General features: G+C 45.7%; 1 protein-coding gene across 4 annotated transcripts; it reads right to left on the bottom strand.

Moving 5' to 3' along the window:
• Nucleotides 1–618: 618 nt before the first annotated feature.
• PRDM1 (PR/SET domain 1) lies at nucleotides 619–19,082 on the bottom strand (the record flags this gene model as incomplete). 4 transcript variants are annotated; one of them, XM_080937753.1, is made up of 8 exons in its annotated part: nucleotides 619–1,194; nucleotides 1,599–1,727; nucleotides 1,965–3,064; nucleotides 7,416–7,668; nucleotides 10,778–10,897; nucleotides 17,199–17,447; nucleotides 17,557–17,635; nucleotides 19,021–19,082. In XM_080937753.1, 8 exons carry the CDS (start codon nucleotides 19,080–19,082, stop codon nucleotides 619–621), a joined length of 2,568 nt encoding a protein of 855 aa, XP_080793879.1. The 4 variants fall into 4 exon arrangements, with proteins under 4 accessions (XP_080793879.1, XP_080793881.1, XP_080793880.1 ...); XM_080937755.1 differs by lacking the exon at nucleotides 17,557–17,635 and having other exon boundaries at nucleotides 19,021–19,062; XM_080937754.1 differs by lacking the exons at nucleotides 17,557–17,635; nucleotides 19,021–19,082 and adding an exon at nucleotides 17,689–17,775.
• Nucleotides 19,083–22,506: the final 3,424 nt, after the last annotated feature.

The raw sequence follows: 22,506 nt of genomic DNA, 5'->3' as shown, positions 1-22,506 counted from the left end.
GTCAACATACCAACCACACAACTTTGGCAAAATCAAAACCTCATTTTAAAGCATTAGCATAGAGAGGCTGCCTGAAAACACAGAGCTGTCTTCTAAGTCTCAGGCATTTAAACAGATGTGCAGGAACTATTTACAAAGGAGGGCCACAGGACAAGGATACAACATTTATACTCAAATTACAAAGAATCTATCCAGTCATTGTAAACTTCTTTAATTATTGCTTTTTGAAAGATAAACTGTATAATAAATTATGAAGGATTATCATTGAAAAAATAATTATGGCTAGGCAATAGTTTTAGTAATAGGAAGGCTATGCAAACATCTCCACACAAATATTCAAAATACACAGGTTCAAATATATAGACATGGCTGTAAATAAGTATATATATATATATATAATATGTATATATGTATATATAGTTGAGTCTTTGCCTCATTTATGCCCTGAGATTTGGGTAACATTGGAGTCCTTCTTTAATTCCAGAGAGGTGCGGGGAGCCACCTGAGGCTGGTAGAGCTTTGCAGGTCTGGAATCATGTATAAGCAATTTGCTACAGGCACCCTGACTCACCAAGCCATATCCTAAGAAGCAAACGAAACACTTATTTTCTGAAAATCTTAAGGATCCATCGGTTCAACTGTTTCTTGTTTGACCTTTACAGGCACCAGAGGTAGTGGGTTGCTAGGAGGCAACTTCATGAGGGACAGGTCTGATGACTCAAAGAGGCTGCACCCTGAGGAGAGGAGTCCGTTCCCCATGTTTCTTTGCAAAGACACTTTAAGACCAGTTTCTTCTTTCTCTTTCCTGACCACAGCTAGAATCTCCTTCTCTACCATGGAGGTCACATCGACGTTATCTTCCATGTCCTCGAGACGGTCAGCGTTGTCACTAAGGTCGAACCTCTCGATTTCTTCATTGATTCGGGTCAGATCTTCCAAAGGTAGCCCGGCGGCTGGGACCACAGGACAGTTGCCCTTCAGGTGGACCTTGAGGCTGCAGAGATGGATGTAGCTCTTGTGGCACTGGGCACACTTGTGAGGCCGTTCCCGGGTGTGCAGCCGCTTGTGCAGTTTCAGGTGCACGAATTGCGTGAACTTGGCAGGGCACACCTTACACTGGTAAGGTTTTTCTCCAGAATGCAGTCGAAGGTGGGTCTTGAGATTGCTAGTGCTGCTAAATCTCTTGTGGCAGACCTGAAGTGTAGACACAAGGGAAGGCAGAGAAAGAAGACAGTGAGGATCAGATTAGTTGTCGCCAGCAGGGGCAGCAAGACCATAGGCCAATATCCAGCAACCTTGGGTGACCAGAAGCCACTCAATAACACTCATGCTGTGGTAAGTGATCGGGTGGGGGGGGGGAGTTGGGCACATTCCCAACAACACTCTGAGGTACTATTTATCCGTGGACATGTCCCCACCCTCTGAAACTTGACTGTCATCCACCCAGCCACCCTCCGTACAGCCTGTTTGGAGTCACAAAGTTCCCAGGAGCTGAGCGGCCCGCAGCAAGACAGTATGTTTTTGTGTTGTTGAAACAACACGGGAAGACAATTCTACTGATATTTTCAACAGAGGTCAACCCCGAGAACGCTGCCCACCTGGCATTCATGTGGCTTCTCTCCCGTGTGCACCAGGTAGTGTTTCTGCAGGTGGGCGAGCTGCGTAAAACCCTTGTTGCAGGTCTGGCATTTGAAAGGCCGCTCTCCACTGTGCACTCTCAAGTGGACCTGGGGAGAGACGGCAGCGGTTAGCTCGGGGTTGTGATGAGGCCTGCCCCCTAAGTTTCTGCTCTCCTAGGGCCAGGTGTGTATAGTGCGGGTGCAAGCATCTTAGGAAAGGCATTGAGATAAACCCCACATTTTCATCATTCAGCAGAACCCCAGCCTAGCAATAGTAGCCCAGGCAGCCGAGGACAAACGGGCATGGGTCTGTGGGCAGACCCCCACGGGGGTCTGGAGGCCTACCTTCAGGTTGGAGAGCTGACCAAACGTCTTGGCACAGACATTACACTCATACTTGATCTTGCCGTTCTGTTTCTTCAGGGGGTAAGGAAGGGTCTTGTAACCAGTCATGTTTCGTTTGTTTTTAATGAGATTCATGGCTCCGTCAGTGCTGGGAGCTGCCATCACTGATGAGGTAGCTTTGGGTTGTACCACGTGTTCTGACGTGGCTGCAGTTCCCGCCGTCGGAGATCCGCTGGGGGGACTACTCTCGTCCTTCATGCTGGCTGCAGCCCCAGTAAGGGAGAAGGCACTGTGGGGCGCTGGGACAAGCACCTCTCTGGGGTGCTCCGGCGGGAGCAGCCTCCGGGCTCCATCGGTAGGCAGGGAACTGGGTAGGGAAGCTGGATTGAGCATGGGGTGAGGCAGGTTGCCCCCACTAAGGAGGTTACTGTAGACAGGATACAACCTGGGGAAGAGGCTGAAGTTGTTGATGCCATTGATGTTGTTCATAGTGCTCAAGCCATTGGAACTTATGCCGTAGGGTGGCAATAGAAACTTGGGGTAGTGAGCATTGTAAGAGGGGATGAAAGCTGGTGGGAGATGGGGTGCAGGTGCATAGCCAGGGTAGGAGCCCAGGCCCTCGGAACCATAGGAAATATTCAAGTAGGGGTCCCGGTGTTCTGGGGGGCCTGGCACCAGGGGTGACACCGTGTTCCCCGGGCTGCCGTGGGGACTGGAGCTCTTGAGGTTCTGCTCTGGGCTGCTGCTTGCAGGGGGACTTGGAGTTGTGGAAGACGGAAGGGGGCTGTGAGTTATATAGGTGGGTCTCTCCATCCCATAGGCCAGGGAAGCTTTCAAAAAGTCTTCTGGCAGAGGTGCCCGGATGGGATAAACAACCCGAGGGTAGAAGGGCATGTCGGGGCTCCCATTTTTCCGAAAACCATCCATGTCCTTTTCTGAAGTGAAGGGTGAAATGTTGGAACGGTAGATGTCCTTCCTTTTGGAGGGATTGGAGTCCAGTTTGAGGATTTCTTTCACGCTGTACTCCCTCTTGGGGACACTCTTTGGGTAGAGTTCATTTTTCTCACTACTGTATTGCTTTGGGTTGCTTTCTGTTTGTGCTAAAATGAAAAAGAAAGGGCGGTTACTTTCAGGGCTGTGGAGAACTGAAGTGAAATCAGAAAGCCATTCTCTCTTCTTGAGAAACCCCGAGCAGCAGCTGGCAGATACCAAGGCTAGACACCTGGTCCCTACGCCTCTCGCTCCAGAGGGCTCTGGGCCATCCACTCAGGAGCACGACTCCCTTTCCTCCGAGGGGTGAAAAGCAGGAACAACATCAAACCTGGGAACAAGGGCAACCCCCACATAGCCCCGGCGCCCAGCGCCATTTGGATGATCTCCTTCCATCAGCGCAAGCTAGGATAGAAAAGTGCTGTTCTAATTGGAACGGGCGGAGCGTTCACTAAGATGAAGTGGAAAAATACAGGGGTGGGGGGTTGTCATGGGTTAATAAGTCATTTGCAGTTTTTCGCAGTTTACTTAAAGGAAATCAGCATGCTGTGCCAACTTAGATGAAAGATTAAGACTAGTTTTAAGTAATGAACCGTCATCAGTTTTCAACGTGGTTCTCTTTACATCGGAACTCCCTAAGCTCTGCTTGAATTGCCTGTACCAAACAGAAGGACATGGATACTACCCCTTCTAGCTATTGCCGGGAAGTGCAAGCATCTCACCAAGGTTCTGGTCTAACCAGACTATCATCTGGGCTGTCTTCTGGAATCATGAGGTGTGACAGTCACCTCTGCCAAACCACAACAGGTACTTCCCGAGCCAGTTCAATTACCAAAGCACCAAAGAAAGCAGAGGAAGCTAAGAGGAAAACATTTACTCCTCTAGAGACAGCACTATATACCCAGGTAAAGCTCAGAAAGGGCAAGTCCTGTCCTGGACTATCTACAGCCACATGGCCCTAATACACAAGGCAGATGAAGCCTACAAGAAAAGCTTCAGCTCAGCCTTCCTGGGCCTAAGATAAAACACATGATACTCAGGCTGAGGTGTGTTTCCGGGATGCTCATTCAAACAGGCCCTCCTGCCCAGGGTGCCAAGAGCACCAGCAGTTGGGGGGTTCAAGTGTTCTGGGTAGGAGGAAGATTCTTGACCTCCACAGTTGAAGATCTGGCAGGTGTGGGATGACACTTAAGACAATGTAAAAAAGTATCCTTTGTGCTCTTATAAAACAGCCCTTTCTGGCTTAACTGAGAAGGAACTCCAAGCTTGCTACCTGATAAGTCTCAAGATGAACTCTGTGGAAGCCCAGCACTAAAGTTTTCAAATCCATTCTCCGGGCTGACAGGCTGGGGGGGATTTGATTCCAGTCGGAAAGCGCTTTACAGGACGTTATCTCCCTCGCCCTGTTATCAGTTACTCCCGGGTAGCCAGAGCTCCAGAATAAACACCCTGGACAACACTATCAGGGGAGATGTTGATGGGGTCAGTGACAGAAAGCTTTCTGAGGGAGAGCAATTTCTCAAGCCTCTCAACCAAAATAAATATCCCCTTATCGGGCCGATATCAGTCCTTCGGGTGAGGCCCCGCAGGCAGGAAGTTCAAATTGTCACTTTTGTTTTTTAAAGCTAAAATGGTAAAGGAAAAGAAAGACAAGTAAGCTGGAAGGCTGATAGGGGAGGCATCCCACAGTCACAGGAAGGGATTTAGGGAGGTTCAAAAAAAAAAAAAAAAAAAAAAAAAAAAAAAAGACAATGATTTTAGAAGTGCCCTCAGGTTAAAAAAAAAAAGTTGTGTGTGGGTGTGTGTGTGTATAGCCTTCCTAACTCTGCTCTTTCTTTTTTTGGTCTGAAACTGGTTACATAGACCAGATTGGCCAAGAATTCAGAGATCCACCAGCTTCTGCCTCTCAGTCGCTGGGATTGAGGGTGTGTCCCACCACACCCCACTTTGTGCCATTTTTTTTTTAATGTGGCAAATCACATCAAAGACTCAATGTTTTTGTAGTAGTCCCACAGTGGAAACTTAGCAAATGAAAGCTGTTAAGTATAAAGAATTGGGCTCTCTCCCAGTGCAGAGCACAGGTTTAATCACACCATATCTGCTCTTGCTAAGCACTTCAGTTCTGAACTGTCATGAAGCTAATGATTGAACCAAGCAACGGAGAAGTCAGAACTTTTCATTTTCTCTGTGACACGCATAATTTAGTGTTTGGTGGCTTGGTCTTCAAAAAGACCAGGTTGAGAGCTTATCCTGAAGGAATATCCGCAGCAAAATGTCAGTGTCTCTAAAATACTTTACAGCTGGAAATGTTAGGCTGTATATGAAGGTACATTTTTAAAAACGCATCCTTCAGCAGCTGACTAATCACAGGAGCAGATACCATTTCTGACTCCTCCACTTAGCAGCTCGAGTTAACATGAAAAAGAAAAATCAAGATCTGTTTTTGTTCTTGAATCTTACAAGACTGTAGGCGGACAGAGTCATTTCAAGAGTGAGCTGCTTCGGAAGGTTCTGAATGGCTTAATTATGCCGACTCACATTTTCGATCTATAATAAGCACCCCCAAGACTACAAGAAAGAACCTAGAAGTTCTGCAGTAGGCAAAACAAAGTCTGTTTTCAACTGAAACCGAGAAAGCAGATTAACATTCAGAAGTCTACAATTTGGTCAACTGATTTCTAGATGGGTTAGTTAGATAGATAGAAAAAAAAATTACCAAAAAGATTGGGAGGACCAGGGGCTAAATTTCATGGTTCTTGTTCATCCACATCCTCCCCTCCCCTTTCTTTCATGTCAGTTTGTGATTTCTGGGAACTTACACTCCTTCATTAGATCTCCATCTCCTCCACCCCATGTGGAAGTCCTTACGGAGACACTGAGAAGACTTCTACTGTGCTGTAAGCATGGAGACCCAGCACAATCCATCTGAACACTCCATCTGCCTATTAGGCCCTGATGAAAGGCTGGAAATTTCCCTGATCAGAGTGTCAGTCATCAGTGGCCACACCTGGGCCAACAAGTTTCACAATGGGGGCAGGAGCCCCATAGTGCAACCTGTGTGGCTAACTCTCTTTCTGTCCTAGCGAGGTCACACAAAGGAGGCACTAATGTGACCCTCAGAAGACTCCCATCAGTCAAAGGGCGAATCTGAAGAGCAAAGACTGCATTTTACAACATACATGAAACATGTGGAGCAGGCATGGTGGGCACAGGCCTAACCCAAACGCCTGGGGAGAGGGCTTGCTGCGGTTGGCCAGGATGAATGGTACCCACCATGCTTAGCTCGAGGGTATACTTTGCTGAGCACAAACCTATGAGCCTACAGGAAAGGTACGGAAGCTAGGATTGTCAGAAAACGGAAAATTCTTGAGAACACAAGCTTCGTAGAATGAACATGACTAGGGAGACGTGTTTGTTATCACTGTCATGGGTCTTAAAGTTAAAATAGTGAAATTAGATGTCTTTCCAGTGTTTCAGCGGTAAAATGGGAAATGTTTTTAGTGCCCAGGGAAAGTAAAGGAAACTGCATGGTAAGACTGGGTAAAGTCTAGCTTAAAATTCTCTGTAGGTTTCTGGAAATGTTTCCTCAAGTTTCAGAAGAGCATAAAAATGCAAACTTTTAAACCTTCAACATTTAGTTTTAATCAAAAGATGGTAATTTTCAAAAGTGCTGTAAAACTCAGCAGTGTAACCCAGAACACACACCCAGAGTTATAACAGAAGTTAATTCTTAAATTGTCCTTAAGGCTCCCTCGAGAGTGAGTAAATTAAAGGAACACTTTGTAGAGGTCACGACAGTAATTTTAGCCAAATTAAAAAAAAAAAAAAAAAAAAAGTAAAAGCTTATAAACCTAAGGAACCAAGAATTTGTCAAGATAAAGTGATAGGTGGTTACCGTAAGACTGATTAGAAGATGAGATTAATTCATTTTACCATAAGGAAGGAAGCTGAGATATGAAATCTTTTAGGGTTATTCGCTTAGACTACTTGAATAATTATGACAGTTTTTTTTTTCTAGAAACAGCCTTTCACATTAGATCATGGCTTTTCAGCCACACGTATCTTCACAAGATTTCAGCGAAAACTTGATGCTCTGACACTCAACAGCAGTAAGGACGTGATCAACTTGCCCACACCAATCTGCACTACTCGACCCGTCACCTGTCTGCATCAATTAGAGCTGGAAATAGATTTCTTCCTGTAACCTTCTGAAAACATCGTCCAGTATTATTTTATGATATATATAATATGTATATATTTGATGATTAGGTTTTATAATAAGGAGTAGGGACATTAAAGAGTGTTTTTCCTCTTCCTAGTCTTAGCTAAAGCCACCTACTTAGTCCAACACACGATGAAGCCATATAATTAGACAACGTGTTATTAGCTCGCAGGGCCAGAGCTGACATTACTGGCGTTTAAAAAAATTTTTTTGTTGTTGTTGTTCTGTAATCCACTTACTGAGATTCATCACTGTGAGCTCTCCAGGATAAGGGTAGTGGAGCCTCTCCGCAAAGTCCCGACAATACCACACAAGAAGTTCCTGGTTGGCAGGGATAGGCTTAATAGTGTAGAAGTAGATGTTCATCCCGTTCTGACAGGCAGCCAGGTTCTGCTCCCGGGCAGAGTGAGCTGGATTCACGTAGCGCATCCAATTGCTTTTCTCCTCATTAAAGCCGTCGATGAAGTGGTGCAACTCCTCTCTGGAATAGATCTGCTCAAGAGAAAGGACAGAGGCGGTGTGAAAGGCAGCCGGCCCGAAGCCACGGAGGAGCTTCCCCAAACTGCTCAGAATGAACACAGCATAGCATCGCTGCCCCCAGGCTCCAGAACTCCTGAGCTGCTGGCACTCAAGCTGGATCAGCAGAAAGGAGGGTATACTGTGTTAGTTACTTACTGTTCCATTTCAATGTTATGGTCTTTTCATGTCGGGAAAGGCAGTGGTAAGCAACAACAACAACAACAACAACAAAATCCCAATTATTGAACAGCCAGGAGCGTGGATGAAGCTACCATAAAGAAGGCACACTCTTGCTACAGCAGCAAATAGCGATCAGGTGACTGCTTGGCACCGAGTTCCAACTATGCTGATTTCTAGTGCTTTGAGTCACTGGGCACACCAGGACTGCGTCAAACTGAGTCTCACTTTTTTTTTTCTATGGCCTCTGTACTTGTGTTTCCTACACCTCCGCCCGGGGCGGCTTAGACTCTGCAAACATCCTCCACCCCCAAGCCTGAGTCCCTCAGTAACACTTGTTCAGTGAATACTTGGAACCCTGCCTTTTTGTGGAAACACTGGGTGGGGCAAAGGTGAACTTCACCTGCCATAACAAAGTGAGCCACTGGCACTTTTTCTCTTGGTAAACATAGGCAGCCGTGTGCCTTCTTCATGACAACGGGAATAGAGATTCACCCATATCTGTGAGGAGGCTGGCATGCACAGCCCACTCGCGCGCGCACGCACGCGCGCGCGCACACACACACACACACACACACACACACAGGAGAGCCATGAGTTCGGGCTTTTGGATAAAGAGGAAGAGAAATGGTTCTCGTAGAGAAGAACTCAGAGTCTGTCCTTTAGCGATGTTATATCTCTGATTCACAGCTGTACTCCTGTATTCCCAATGCTTGGTTAAGGGCATAGTTCAGATTAGGGGGGAAATGCACTCTTACTGAAGCCAAGGGGTAAAAAAAACTCACTCCTTATCTTCTCCAGAAAAGCTCCTTTCTTTGAAGAACCACCGCCTTCCTTCAGACCCGAGAGCTTTCTTTACAGGCAAGACAGTCTCCAAGAGGTACGGTGCTTCCTTGTTCACCCCAGGGATTTTGCTCTATAGGGCGTCAGGCTATTTGTTCTATTCTTAGATACACACTGACTGCGTGCGACCGTTTCTGTATTTCTCTCTCCAACGTTATCAGGAATAAAAAGGAACTCTGTCCCTTTAATACAGGCAGTCAACAGCAGAATCAGTTTTTTTTAAGAGTGACTTCCTGTGAATTGTGAGGGGGGTGTATGTGGCTTCATCAAAGCAGCCTTGTGAGAGCTTCCGCGGTGTGTCTTGTTAAGAGAAAATGTAACAAGACCGGCTGGATTCAGCTATCAAGAGGGGTTTTCAAGTTTGTTTACTCTGACGCGCAAACTTCCAGGAACAAGGGGTTCCATCGCTCTTGCACCAGGGCGGAAACTGCTAGCAGAGGGTGTGTTGATCCCAGTCGGCTTTCCGAGGCTATGGTTTACTGTATCCTCATTTTTTCTTTTTTTTAAAAGGCCTGTGGATGTTATGAAAGTCGCACGCACCCCAAGAAAATCGGATCATGCCTTTGTAGAAGGCACACTGACGCCTGCCTTTCTATCTAGTATCTAGAAGACTGAACACGAGCTGATTCATACTGCAGTGACAAGAAATGTCACTGGTTTCTCAACCTGAGCATCTCTTTGACGGTGTCATTTGCATGACACCCTGTCATCCCTCACAGCAGAGGGATGTTCCTACTCCTGTGTGATAAATTAGGATCTTCCAACCTGCGAAAAGATTTATTCCCGCCTCCGTCACACGTGAACAACCCACTTAAATAATTCCTCCCAAGGGAAGCCTGTTAGTCCTTTAGTCTAATTATTTCTTAAGTCTTTAAATGAAACCGAGCTGGGACAGTAATGGGAGATGCTTTGGTGCTTCTTGGCTATTTTTGAAACGACAGTGTCAGACTGTCTTCATTAAGACCAGTTGAGGCCGAGATTAATCTACCGCTGTGGGTCCCATCTGAGAACAGCAATAAAGCAAAACCGCTCCTATGCTCACAGTGTGAATCTTGGAGCAATAGATTTGAACACCAAGTAAGTATTAAATCAATAAAAACCGGGAACAAAGCCTTTTAAACAAAACTACAGTTGTATAAGTCATAAGTTTCTGGAAATAAACTTCCTAGGTGAAGAAAGACTTGGGAATAGGTACTTTTTTTTTTTTTTTTTTTTTTTTTAAAGCCAAAGTCTTTTTCTTAGGAAAAAAAATCAGGCTGAGTAAGCATAATCCAGTTTTGGAGATTACCATTTCTTTGGGCGGTGTGTATTTCATGTCTGTGTGAGAAAAACAGTTCACTAGATTTGTATAAATAGCTCTTCATTTCTAAACCGAGGAAAATGGAACATGCCAGGGACATTGTGGGGAACCATTTTTACCCATAAATGCCATCATCTCCCAGGTCACCCCAGCGTCCTTACTAACCCTGACATTCTGAAGAAGATGTCATTGGCCAGACCTTTAGAATGGCCATTCTAGCCAAGTCTGCCACCTCATAGGCAGTTTCCTTATGCTTAGCAACTTTAATGATGTCAAATGTAACAGCCAGCCTTAAATAAATCTACCTCCCTGGTCCTTCTCTGTCCCACAAACCCATCTATCTACCTATCCTCTCTTAGTGATATTTCTCTTTCATCCAGGATAACTCTTCCATTCAGATGAAGTTAACTCAGCAAGAAATCAAGAAAGGGTGAAATGAAATCTAAGGCTTGGTGAGTCATTACTACTTCCTCGAAGAGAAATGCAAATGCCCTTGAAGCCAGCAGTAAACTCTTTCCTTTCCTCACAGACCTGTATACAATGAGTTGCAAAAATTGAGATTCACAGGTAGTTCCCACCTCACGAGCTCCAGCCAATGTTTCTAGGTTTAACCTGTCTTGCTGAGCTTGCTCAGAATTCCAATGTTTCCTTGGGTGAGCCCTGCTGTTTCTCATCGAGGGTTGAAAAGGAAGTGAGCCTGTTCTTTAAGCTCCATTTACCCCCTTCATTGAAAACTCTTAAAAAAAATGTTTTCTCACTTACCCGCCAAAAATATTTCCTGTTGGCATTCTTGGGAACGGTGTCATTGGTGTAGACTTCGCCAATCAGGGGGCCAAATCTCGTTCCCTTTGGTATGTACTCCTTACTCACCACACCAATAACCTAAAGGGGAAAAAAATATGAAGTCTTTACTCGGACTCTGAGATGTCAGTCTAGCAACAGTAAGCTTCGTCACAGCCTTTCAAAGTTATCCAAGTGCTGAAATAGTCCAGGGGATTGCTTGCTAATGACACTGACTCTGTTTTATTGCTTCTCATTGTAGAAGATCAGATCAGCGGTCCTTTCTAAGAGAATCAAAGGGCCGAGAGAGATGTCAAGATTATTGCCTTCAGTTCCCTAGTCCCCTCCTTCTCCCTCAAACCATAAACACAGTTTGCTAGAGGGGAATGCAAGAGTTTTAACCTCAGAAACCAAAATAATGCTCTTTAGTTGTTCCACAGAGGCCGAGGGAACCAGAAACCAAACACATTAAGTTTTTTGTTATTTTTTTTTTTTTTTAAATTCCAGATGACTTCTCCCTCCCCCATTCCTTATAGCTTGTAAGGGTTCTTTACTAGAAGAAAGATCTTTCAAGTAACTTTGTTCTTCTCTAACATCTACTCAATGGTGGTAACAAGTCCCTCTTTGAAATGGAATAAGTAATGAGGAGACTGTGGGTTCTAAAAGATGTGGCTTCTAAGATCTGAGGAAATGACCTTTTCAGGCAAGGCCTCATGAATTCTGACTCTGTGGGGTTTGCTAAAGAGACATGTTAACTATGGTGACTCTTCCTTGAGCATAACTTTCTTTTCAGGATGTGTGTGTGTGTGTGTGTATGTGTGTGTGTGTGTGTCAGGAAAACTCAGACACAAAGCAGGAAGCAATTCAAACGAGCTCTGAGTGACTCTGTACACTTCACTTCTCCTCACCCTTCCCAGTGCCGAGTTTACTTTCTCAATTTATAATTTTGGTTCTGGTTCAAAACAGCAAGCAACACCTTACTGAAATGACTAAGGGCAGGGGAAGGCACAGAATTCATTTGTACTTTTCTTTTGTCTTGGTGGCTCTCCTATAGTCACATGACTGAACAGTGGGTGCAAAGAAGCAAACAAATGGCTCTTCAGATATCGTGAGTGGAAATCCAAGACTTAGGCTGCGATACGCCCTGGTATCTGGTCTCATCAAAAGATAAACCTGGGTCTAGTGTGCAATAAACACACCTGAGGAGTGGGGACAGGCCACTCTCATGACAGGTGTCCTTTTATCATCAAATACCATTTTAAAAAAATAATTTAATATTCAAAGCACATGTTAAGGGGCACCCGGAAGACAGGAAAGCGGGAGAGGAGAAATTCTCTATACCCAGCACAACTCGAAACAAACTTGTTGAGTTAAAGGTGTTATTTTTGGTCCTTTATGAATCTGTGGCAAAGGTCTGAAAAAAGCAGATGTTCGTCTCCTCCTCTCTGTTTGTCACATCTGTCCTCGTCACAGCTGCCTATGCTTCCAAGAACACCTCGTCATTGGTGGTGTCTGCTAAGAGCCTAGCTTTGGGGACACAGGAGCATCTCAGAGCAGAGACTCTAGACATAACAAATTTACACAGAAAGCTTGACTAGACTTCCCTGGTCCCAGACTTGTTTAGGATAAATTATTGAACCTACTCTGTAAAACCCATGGACTTGTCTTCTATAATACACAAATTATTAGACATTTACATTTGAATACTTATTCCATAATATTAAAACGCCACACAGGAAAAACAAATAATGCCATTTGTCAGGGAGCCAATAATTAGCAGCTGATAATTTCAACACATCCACTTTAAAGCAGTAATTTTAAGAAAGGCACTCGACTGGTTCATCAACTTTGTTTTAAATTATAGCCTCCTGCACACAGTTTCTTGGGAGTCAGAGCTTGATCACCAACAAGGCACAGTACAATGAGGTCACAGGTTCCTGACTGCCATTCTCTAGACAGAATGTTTTCACCTATTGATTAAAATGCTAACCAAACACATTTTCCTGTGGCCAGAAGGAAGTTAGAATCTTGTCCCTATTTAAAAAAAAAGTTTAAGTCAGTGTTTGGAGCACCTGCCACCTATAAGTTCACAAACACAACTGAACAGACAAGTCATGTGAGTGAGTAAAAAGAGTAGCCAGGAATTCTGGGGTGGCTTCAAGTCCCAGCCACTCTGGAGGCAGAGTTAAGAGATGAGTGAGTTTAAGGTCAGTCTGGGAAATAGAACCAGACCAAAACGCAGCATTAGATGATTTTAATGACTAAAATAGAACTTTAAAAATTAGAAGTCCTACTATACACAGAGCCGAGGAATACGAGAAAATTGACACGGATAAACAAAGTCACACAACTCAGCATTCTGAGACTATAGGATCCTGGTAGCTCCAAAGTCACCTGTCTGTCACTAGGTGTGGTGGTGCATGCCTCTAATCATAGCATGCAGGAAGATCAGCAGCAGCTTGAGGCCTGCGTTCTGACTACAGACATCTCAAGATTCTATCTCAGAAAAGAACATCAAATAAACCACCTATAGCCGTTCCAAGTTCAGCATGCTAACAACACACAATAAACACCTTCATGTCTAATCCATGTCTGATTCCTTAGTCAAAGAAGACATAACACCTGCAGCTCTAAGGTTATGGTGATTGTGGGGTGTCTTTGGATGGGGATAAGAGTCAGGGTTGTCCTTAATGGAAAGAAGCAAACAGATACAGATGAGTGTCTTAGCCCAACCCCATCTTCCACTGTTTACAGTGCACTAGCCTAGGAACAAGCAAAGGGCACAGAGAAGCCTGGCCTGTGCTTTGGATTGTGCAGAGCTAAGGAGACTAAGAGTGTGTTCACTCAGGAAGGAAACTTCACTGGAACTGACCAGGGTCCTAAAGAATTACTGCTGTCTTAGACCTTTCCTAAACCCACCAGTAAGAAAAAGAGGCCTCTGAAGGCCGCTGGAGCCTCTTCTGCCCCCACAGAAGCCCTTCTTGGCTGGCTTTATGCTGAGCCGCGACCCCTCTGCTACCTAGGCACATCCGTCTCTGTCAGTGGCTTTGGCTTTAGGACACAAACTGGAACTCGGAAGACAAAAAGCAGAGCTTCTTAACTTTACAAAATAAAGATTCCTACAGTGCAGGTCGGAGTGAGAGGGGGTGTGGAATAAAAGTCCGGAGATAAGGACAACATAGGTTTGTTTGTTTGCTTAAGAACAAAACAAAAAAAACCCCCAAACCCCCAGCATTTAGAGAGTGTGTGACATGCAAGCCCAGTAGAATGCATGGGGATTTGAAAGGACACACTATTCAGTTCTGAATGTGGCCTGAGCTCCCTTCACTGCCAATTAAGATGGCTTTAATTACTCACTGTCTTTTCTCCTCCCCAAATCTCACCCAACAGTTCGATTTCCTTTCCTGTGTTTTTACTATAAGGGTATAGGCCGAGATGAACTTTGGTTTTCAAAGGGGTTAACAGGTCTTTTTGAAAGGTCTCCTGCTTCCTTATCTTTAGCTGGAGGGAGAAGTCCTGGCTCTCTGGCACACACGACCAAATAGACAAGGCTGGAGGTGGAATTGCATGTTATGCTAAGATTCCGTGCAGATGGCTCAATTTAATGATGGACTTCAATCGGAATGGACATCGAGTCCCTAGATCTGCCTGATGTTTGTCACTCCTCAACTTCAGAGTCACAGAAGAGCCACACAGTGCCCGAGGACAAGCCACCTCAGCTGACAGCAGAAACTTGCTCTAGACACTGCTCCTAAGACTCCAGTGTCAAAATTGTTTTTTAATGCAGTCAAATATTCAGAGATCACTTCAGGAGGCTGACGGGGAAATCCCCACAAAAGAAGAACCCACCCGGGTTAAACGTTCTAAAAGTTTTGAATAGCATGCTTGGACTTGGTTTTAGATCTGGAAATAGGAAGTAAGAATGATCGAACGGCCCCAATAAAAGCACAGAATGATTCTGAGCCAGAGCTAAAAATTGATGTTAAGATCAGAAATACAGTTCGCATGTTTTGTTTTTAAACCAAGGGGGGGGTGGGGTGGTGGGAAGGTGCTGACACATAGCAAACTCATAATGAAAAATGATCTTGTTTAAAAAAAAATCCCCAGGATGTCAGCACACAGTACATAAAGTAACAGCTTTTGCTATTTTAATGAAAACATTTAAAGATGGGCAAGATAAACCAGTCAGATAAAAACTACACGTAGAAAGGCCTTTCCCCTGCCTCCACAGCTTATGGCGCTCACAGAACGAACCGGACAATGAGAACGTAAACATTCCATCTATCCTAGATGCTTCTGGCCTGGAACTGGTTTGCAGCGGTCACGCCCTCCGTGGCTCAATCCCGTCCTCCTCTTTCACCACCGAGGGAGCTGTCCCAAAGTTCAAAACAGAAGGAGACAGAGGGACGGAAAAACAGGCACACATTTTTGGTGTATGCTTAAGGACAGGATGACACTTGAATTTTGTTTCCTGGTTGCGTTCAAGACTGAGGACTGGAGAGGTGCTACCACAACTGTCTGACTGGTTCACTTAAGTAAAGTCTAGAGCAGGATCAAAGAATCCTGGCTTCCTATGTGTTTGTTGTGAAGGTCTCCTCTTCAGAGAACAAGCACTGTTTCTTTCTGGTTGCTTAACATACAGAGATGGAAAGAAATTCAGCAGAAACGAAAAAAAAAAAAAAAAATCAACCGGGCTTAGTGAAAAGATAAGTCTGAACTGTGTTAAGATAAATAAAGCCACAGTGACACCAAGAGGGACCAGAGCAACATGATCTAGAAACACCTGGAGCAATTAGAGAACTTTGCCCCCAGTCTGTGCCTGGCTGAAGCCGTAGCCTTTGGGGAAGTTGACTATCTCTCTGAACCTTGAACTAAATGATCTAATGGCATAAACTCCATTCAGCCATGGTTTTCCTTAGAACCACAAAGATGGAAAAACTTAAAAAAGGGCCGACCTGAGAAGGATGCTGTAGGAACAAGAAGCAGATGACCAAAAACCGGGAGTCTTCACTTCTATCCCAATAGGCTATGGGGACACAGGACATAAATGACCCTTTTTGAACAGACCAATACTTAGGCAAATCTGATGGGGCAAAGAACACACTACACCTTTTAAAGCCACAGCCAGGCCTCAAGTACCCAAACAAACACTACATTCACTTCAAGGGTTACATACTCAGAGGCTTTCTATTGAGAAGAACATTGTTTCCAGAAAGAGGTATAATTAAGGGTGACCTCTGGGGTTACAATTTTTTTGTTGGTATTTATATACAAACTACAATTTAAAATTTGCTTTTCATAAAATACAACACTAGCCTCCCACCAGAAATAAAACAAAGAGTAGAACTTTAGTGAAACTCAAGGCCAGAATTCCTCTCTTTAAGTTTAGAGCTCCATCTCTTCCCCCTCCCTCCTTCCCCCAAAACACTGAACTCAGACACACAGACAGGAAAGAGACAAAGTGTCTCCTGACTTTGTGGATTCTTTCCCATGTTGTGGCTCAGGGGAAGGGGGAAAGTGACTTGCCTAGTCATAATACACACTCCCAGGATCAAATCTGGACTCCTCACAACACAGGATCCCCCCAATCACTGCCCCCCAAAGACAGTAAGTATCAGAAACCACAGCACTGTGGGTGACCGTGATGGAGAGACGACATCTCCTGAGGGCTAGCCTCAGCATCTTAGCCCATCAGGAGAGCAAATGCAACAGCCAGAGTCCCAGAGCAAGAAGTAATTTTGCAAATCACTTTCCAGTCACACATCACGGCTAGCTCTAATTGTTAAATAAAAGGCCAAACACAGATCAGGTGCTCCTCAGGTGCTTGTCCCTTTGATACAAAGAGTGCACCCACTTCAGAAGCCATAAAAAGTGGGTCTGCCAGCTTGGCCAAGGCCACAGGTAAAGGTGGTTAGTGAAGTCATCTCTACAGAGGACACGTTTATGTGACCCTCTTCCCGACTAAGGCCATCGCTTCAGTTCATAAACACGTCAAGGGTTTGAGAATAATTTTAGAAACCCAGCTCATAAAGCTGGCTCGTTAAAAGAATAAAGCCATCTCCTGAGCAAAGGGAAAACCTCTTTTTCTAAGAAAGTTTCTTTCCTTTAAAGCTGTTGTTACAAAAGGGCCAGGGGGTGAAACGCTGAAGCCCCTTTACAGTCCACCTACTGCAAGTCAGATTTCCCAACATACGCCAACTTGCCAGACTGAACTGTTCACTAATCATTAGAGAATGGCTGAAGGGAGGTAGACATCAGCAGGAATTGGCTTGAAGAGAAAGCAATGAACACAGACACTGGAGCGATCAATTATTTGCCAATGCATATAAACTCTCCTGGCTCTCAGAGATAGCAGGGGAGCTGGCCCAGTTGCCAGTCAGACTCCTGTAAGGCAGCGGCTTACCTCTTTGCTGCTGTTGGCGGCATACTTGAAGAGCAGGTTCCTTGGTAAGGATGCCTCAGCTTGTACAGAGGTACCCCCATCGGCGCCAGAATCCCAGGGGTGGTCGTTCACTATGTATGTACACTTCTCTTCAAACTCGGCCTCTGTCCACAGAGTCATATCTGCGCCCTCCATATCCATTTTCATGATCTCAGTCGCCTCTGCCAATCCTTGAAACCTCACGGAGCCGGAGCTACACTTGGGGGCAGCCTGGAAGAGAAGGGAAAGGTTTTTAATCCCCATTGTCCGGCGTTCCCGTGCCTCCCTCTTAGAGGCTATGACTAACGCAGCAGTCTGACTTTAAAAGCTGATGGAGTACTTGGACAGTTGAGTAAGAGTCCAAAGCCGCGTAAAGTAGCCTGCCTTGAAGAAGCACGGTTTTAAAATGCAACCCTTGGCTAAGAAACAAAAACGTGTGTGTGTGCGTGCGTACGTGCGTGTACACAGCTACCTTTGAACAATCCTTGGCTTTACCTCTCAAGGCAGAAATGCGTTGTGGGCACTGCAGCGTCCTGTGTCCCGGGATGCCCGGGGTCATGGCCGCCAGACCCTCAGAGCTGTGGAAAAGTTGCCTCAGAGAAGTGTCACAAACAAGGGGAGGAAGAGGCAGGGGCGCTGTCTGCGTCTGAATGAAGCTAAAAATGGAAAACGCGTGTGGTGCAGGAGCGGAACCCAGTCTGCCTTTTCCAAATGGGGAAAACTGAACTTTCCCACCAGCTTCCTACGCGAAACAACTTTCAAAACAACTGGGTCCCCCTCCCTTTATCGCGCGCGTGAGTTCATTCCCTTTCATCCTCTAGCAGGCAAGCCTGAGAGGGGTTGCATCCTGCCAGCATCTCTGAGCACCAGCCTTCCCGAGCTCCCATGGACCACAGGAAAAGAAAAATTGGGGCAAGGGGGAAACACCCAGCAGCTTTTTGTTTTTTAATCGGTGGGCATCTCGAGCCAGATAGGAAAATTAGAAACAGAACATTAAAAAAATGTCAATAAAATTCCCTGAAGAGAATTCCTTTAGGAGCCCTCAGCCACAAATAGCACTTTCTATTTAAATGTGAAAGTGCACGAATTCCCAGAAGTCACTGGAGTGGCTCAGTTTACTGTAACTAAAGTTATAGGGGACCCTCCTCTTATCTGCCCTCGGAAAAAGTCCTTTCCGAAGAGGAGACGCAAAAAAGATAAAACGGCCTCTGCAACATATTCCCACATAGACGCCAGAGATAAAAATTAGGAATAAGGATATCCGTGTAAGAACGTGCGCTTGTGAAAATGTAAACACAGTCCCGCCGGAGTCCTTGGCGCTGGTGTTTACAATTCCCCACACCTTCCCTAAGTATGATGCTCCTAGGAGGGAAAGATGTTTACTTGTCTTTGTCCCGGTTACAGCTTAAACTATATAATTTTTACTTAGTTCCAACTTATAAGGTCACGAAGGACAAGCGATGTTAAATAAAGCCGAAAACCTAAGCCAACCCGGGATTGTTACTTTACTGGCAGCGGGCGGAGAAGCGGACAAGAACCACGACCAAAATTTCAGTGATCTGACAATTGGGGCTAGAACTGAAAGGGTTAATGATTCATACGGGGGGGGGGGGGGGAGTCTCCTAAAATGTTTGACAGTGCTCCGCCGTAAAGCAGAAGCATTGGTTTCTACTGCGCCTTCATTCTTTAAAAAAAAAAAGGGGGGGTGTGGTGTAGAAAAGAAAAGTAAAAAATGACAAAGAAAGAAAGAAAAAGGGATTAAAAAGTTTTCAAGTCCCGCGAAAGACGGAATCTGGCTCCTTACCGAGGTCGTACCCACAGGTTTTTCCAAGAGAAGATCCAACATCTGAGATAAGCCTCGCTCATGTCCACCCAGTGCACATCCTCCCGCGTCCCTGCCGGGCTGAGCTGTACTGACGCGCACCTCGGCGGTCCCTCCTTTTCTACGGCCGAGCTCGCTCCGGGCGGACAGGTGCTGCGCGCTGCTCTTGCGTCTCGGCGACACTGGAGGGCCGAGTGTCACGGCAGCAGTTGTCTGCTGTGCTAGCCAGCCACTGACTACTCTTCCCCTCCCTGCCCTGCCGGAGACTTCTTTACCAGCGCTGACGAGTCTGATTCACTCCTACCAGCAGCCGCGATGGGGGCGTGGCCGCACCTGGCCAGCCCCGCCGTGCAGCGTGGGGTTCAGGGCTTCCCCCCCACCGACGGCGACCCGCCGCAGCTTCCTCTGTTTGCAAATGGATTTCAACACGGACTGGGAATCTTCTGACTTCCCTTCGCAGGCGCTCCTTGCCTTCCATGTTTACTCACACCGCGATTGTATTCTAAGTCCTCCGGATCGCTGGCTTCCTGTCGCGGCTGAATGGGGCGGGGTGGGGGACTCCTCCTCAAAAGAAAACCCCAGTCACCTAAGCTCCGTGTCTCAATGACAGGATCCGGCGTACTTCGAAGGAAAGAGCTAGAGTATTTTGCCAACACAGGCAACACAAGGTCGTTGTGTAGTCCTGGAGTCATTGCCAAAGAAATAAAGATTCTACGGCGTTTCTCCTCTAGTAATAAACATAGGATTTCATTTCTCCTGCTAACTGAATACATTCAGCTCGGGCAGACCTAACTTCCCCCTTCCGACCATTTGGAAATAGGGAAACAGGAAAAAGTTATAATCATATATACGGGTTGTGTTCCTGCCTCTTACCCCTTAGCTACGGGCAGGCTTCTGGGCTTGTGCGTACGTTGGAGAGTGAATGCTTCCCAGTTAAAAGGGGAATGTTGGGCTGAAGGCAGAGTGGAGGGCTGCTGTTGGCAGTAATTACTGGGCCTCCTTCTGAGCCTGGCCGGCTTTTCCTTCAGCCCCAGTCTGTCTTCTGGAGAAGGAAGGACATCCTGTGATGATGGCATACAATGTCCTGTTTGTTTATTATTAAGAGCGTGGACCTTGCATTCCTGCTTCTCATTACAAAACAAACCAGATGCGGTACTTCCTTCAATGGTCTTTTGCCTTCAGCAGGGATCCTTCAATTTTCACAGAAACAATACTGTCAAGGGCCCATTTATAGCCAGCGTCCCAGCACACTGACTTTTTAGGTCACAGAAATTCAAGTCTTCCCCTTTTCCTGCCTGCCTCATCGCAGGTTACCCTCTCCCCATTAAAAAAAAAAAAAAAAAAACCTCTCCCAAAAGTTTACGTTGTGGTATCTTTTTTAGTATTCTAAACACACTGGGCATACACACCCACCCACATCCAGATCCACACCCACATTCACACACCCAGACCCAACCTAATGATACCAACTTAGTCATACAATGAAGTGGACATTTGAGTATTTGTTTACAGGAAGAAATGAAACACAGCAAAACAAAAGCCCAACTCAATCATAAAGACTGGCCTGTTTATCTGTTTTCCTTTCAAGAAACTTTCCCAGAAATTTTTTTTGGTGGGGGGAGAAGAAAGGTGGGTGGGAGGTAGAAGATCGTATCGCAGAAAATGGTTTGTGCATCTAAAAATTCTCCTACAGTCTGTGTAGTTAAGAACAATCATATTTATACCAGGGGGCAAGAGCAGCGCACATTCGCTCCCCGGGGGCTGTGGGTCCAGCTGTTATTGCATTTTCTGCCAGAGGGGGCGCCAGCACCAAGATGAAACAGGCTGTTCGCTTGCTCCTGTGCCAGGGGGACAAAACTGAATGAACGATTCTGAAAGAGTTCTCAGAAAGGTCCAAGTGATAATTAAACAAAAGAAATCCAGCCTCCTGCAGAGGGTTTATTAACCGATGCTGAGTCAGCACCACCTCGGACAGAAAAACAATGTAGTCATCCCAAGGGCTGGCCTGCTGCTAGCCGGCTTCACTCTACAGACAGCATTTAACACAGTTTTTTTTTTTTTTTAAAAAAAACCCCGCTTCCCTTTCACGATAAACTCTGCTCTTGGGGCACAGATATCGAGCAAGTGTATTTCACCAGTGAGATGTGAAGAAATAAGCAAAGGGTGGCAGTTACCGGGAAGAGGGCTATTTTAAGCCAAATGTTTGCTTTAATGACTGGAAGATGCCTGTGAATGAACTCACTGTTAATTAATCTCAGCCGGTGCTCACCTTCCGAGGTGGTGAAACGGGCTTGAGTCTAGGGAGGACGCAAACATCAAATATCGGTGTGAGGTTTATCCAGGCAACCCTAAAATTAGTTCCAGGTGCTCCGGCCGTGCTGGACACAGCCATAGGTGAAACAACCCGGAAAGAAAACAAAACGAGAAAAAAAAAAAAAAAAAGAAAAAGGGATACCGTATCGGAGTCTCATATCCTTGGAGTGTTTGCTTCTTGTTATAAAGAGATGAGAGAACACAAAACAAATGGCTCAAGGGCAATTTTTGATGATGATAGTGGTAGTTAAGGAGAGAGTGATAAATGAGAGAGTTAAAATGAAGGGCACTGAAGGAGGAGAAAGGAAGTCCGGTCATATTCAGCAATTCACATTCATAGTATTTATAGTACTTAGGTATCGGCCAGAGCAGACACAGCTAAGCACAGCCTGACTGTGCGCCGAGGGTCACATGTGGAAAGCTGGGAGATGGGGAAACGCTGGTACTGGTGCACAGCAGAAAGAACGGAAGTGGCCACAGTCAGGAATCTTAAGTATTAAAATATTTCTTCTAAACAACCACTGGGTACAGCAGGACACCCCGACCTCAGCATATTTACTCATCAGCCGTTCTCTGGCAGAGTTCTCTCACTAAGCGTCTGTGAAATGCTAGCCCATCACGATCCCAATAGCTAGCTCTGTTCTCAGAAAGCTCGGTCCCTTTCTTTTGATGCATCATCAAAACACCAACATTCGTTCAGTTTCAGCTCCTGGGCCAGATCCTCCGCCCCTTTAGTCTTTGGGTGGGTTGGGAATCACTGTGTAGGCGGGCAGATGACTGTAAGGGTAAAACTATCTAGCTATTGCGGCCTGGAGGGAACTCGAGCACCAGCTCTGTAGAGTGGACTCCGCTTGGGTTAAAAAAAAACCCCCCCCCCCCCCCAAGGAAAGTAAGAAAAAAAATGGGATAAAATATGCTCAAGATGAAATGAGTTTTCATTTTCTAATTCAAATCCTGCTCTACCCAAACAAGGTCAATGACAGGCTAACCACATCAACAGATCACCCCCCACCCTCTTCCCCACTCCCTACTTACCCACCCACCCTCAACCTCCCACACCCATTTCCCACTTCCTGTAAGCTAGGCATCTTTATGCTGGTAAACATTTGGGGACCAACTGTAAGCCTGAGCCTTAAAGAGGGGCTCTGTGGCTTT

Source organism: Micromys minutus (genome assembly GCF_963924665.1).
Source record: "Micromys minutus genome assembly, chromosome: 25".
Taxonomy (NCBI): domain Eukaryota; kingdom Metazoa; phylum Chordata; class Mammalia; order Rodentia; family Muridae; genus Micromys; species Micromys minutus.
Note: the sequence above shows the minus strand (reverse complement) of the source record. Positions and strands in the feature narration are given on the sequence as shown.